Source organism: Austrofundulus limnaeus, unplaced genomic scaffold (assembly GCF_001266775.1).
Source record: "Austrofundulus limnaeus strain Quisiro unplaced genomic scaffold, Austrofundulus_limnaeus-1.0 Scaffold3243, whole genome shotgun sequence".
Classification (NCBI taxonomy): domain Eukaryota; kingdom Metazoa; phylum Chordata; class Actinopteri; order Cyprinodontiformes; family Rivulidae; genus Austrofundulus; species Austrofundulus limnaeus.
The window spans coordinates 1-1,216 of NW_013955645.1; the positions used below are offsets into that span (position 1 = coordinate 1).

Consider the following 1,216-nt stretch of genomic DNA (forward strand, 5'->3'; position numbering starts at 1 on the left):
GTCCAGACTTTTAAATCCTTGTGCCTTTTCCTCTTCTGGAATTGAACTGAGCACCTTCCTGTTGTTACTTGACCATTTGGTCAGTCGAAAACCTCCATTTTTCAACATGCTTCTTAACTCAGCACATAGTGTGATGGCTTTATCTTCATCAGAAACTGACTTAAGACAGTCATCTACGTAAAAAATTTTCTGCACTGTTTTGACCGTCTCCTCAGTAAATCCATCGGCAAAATCTGTAGCACACCTTTGAAGTGCATAGGTAGCAACGCTTGGTGATGACGTTGCACCAAAAATGTGCACTAACATCTTGTGTTCTACCAGATCCATGTCATAGTTCCCCTCAGGCCACCAGAGAAACCTAAGGAGATCTGTGTCCTCATTGCAGACTCTAACTTGGTGAAACATGGCCTCAACANGAAGATACCATGTTCTTCCCTCTGGGCCACAGGTATTACTGTCAAGTTTCACTGCAAAGCCTCTCTTGAGCAGATCATTGATAAATCCAACATACTCTCCATGAAACTTAATGTCCTTTAAAAACCTCTTGCGTAAATTCAGTGCACGTTGCGCTGCAACTACTCTGTTGTTTGGCATCTTTATAGACGTCTCCTTCACTGGGAGGCAAATGCTATAATGACCATCTTCCAATTTCACAGATTGAGACACCATTCTCATAAACTGATGATCGTCCTTGGACATCTCCATGGTTTCACTTTGTCCAGCATCAGGAAAGTCCTGTTTGAACTGCAGTTGCCAGATTTCCTCTAGTTTAGCCACTGAGATCCGGTTTGTAGTAATTCCTGTCAATGTGTCGCTCGGCATGTCCATTTGGCCTCTAAGCGGTCCATTTACCGTCCAGCCCAAGATTGTCTTTACTGCATACGGTCCTTTGTCCACACTGTTAATTACTTGCAATGGTTCCATAGCTTTGGGAACATTTGCTCCAATAAGCAATCCGACTTCTGCTTGGATAGTGGGAACTTTCACCTCCTTTAGGTGGGGCCAACCATCAATATCCTCTTGGCGGGGAATGTTGTCCTTAGTTACAGGAATTTCCTTTTGTGAATAAACCTCAGAAAGTTCCACAAATTGGTTGGTGTTCAAGTTGCTGACCTCCAAACCAGTCACAATGCGTGTATTCACAATTGATTCATTTCCCATAGTTCGCAATGAAATGTTGATGTTGCGCCCATTCATGTTCAACTGATTAATCAGT

The 1,216-nt window shown here is 43.0% G+C and overlaps 1 protein-coding gene across 1 annotated transcript in view; it reads right to left on the bottom strand.

Moving 5' to 3' along the window:
* Positions 1-416: 416 nt before the first annotated feature.
* Positions 417-1,216, bottom strand: part of LOC106511803 (uncharacterized) — a gene marked incomplete at both ends in the record, with an annotated part of 4,393 nt that continues 3,593 nt past the window's right edge. Inside the window, 1 exon segment of the mRNA XM_014000537.1 lies at positions 417-1,092. Coding sequence (XP_013855991.1) covers positions 417-1,092 — 676 coding nt within the window.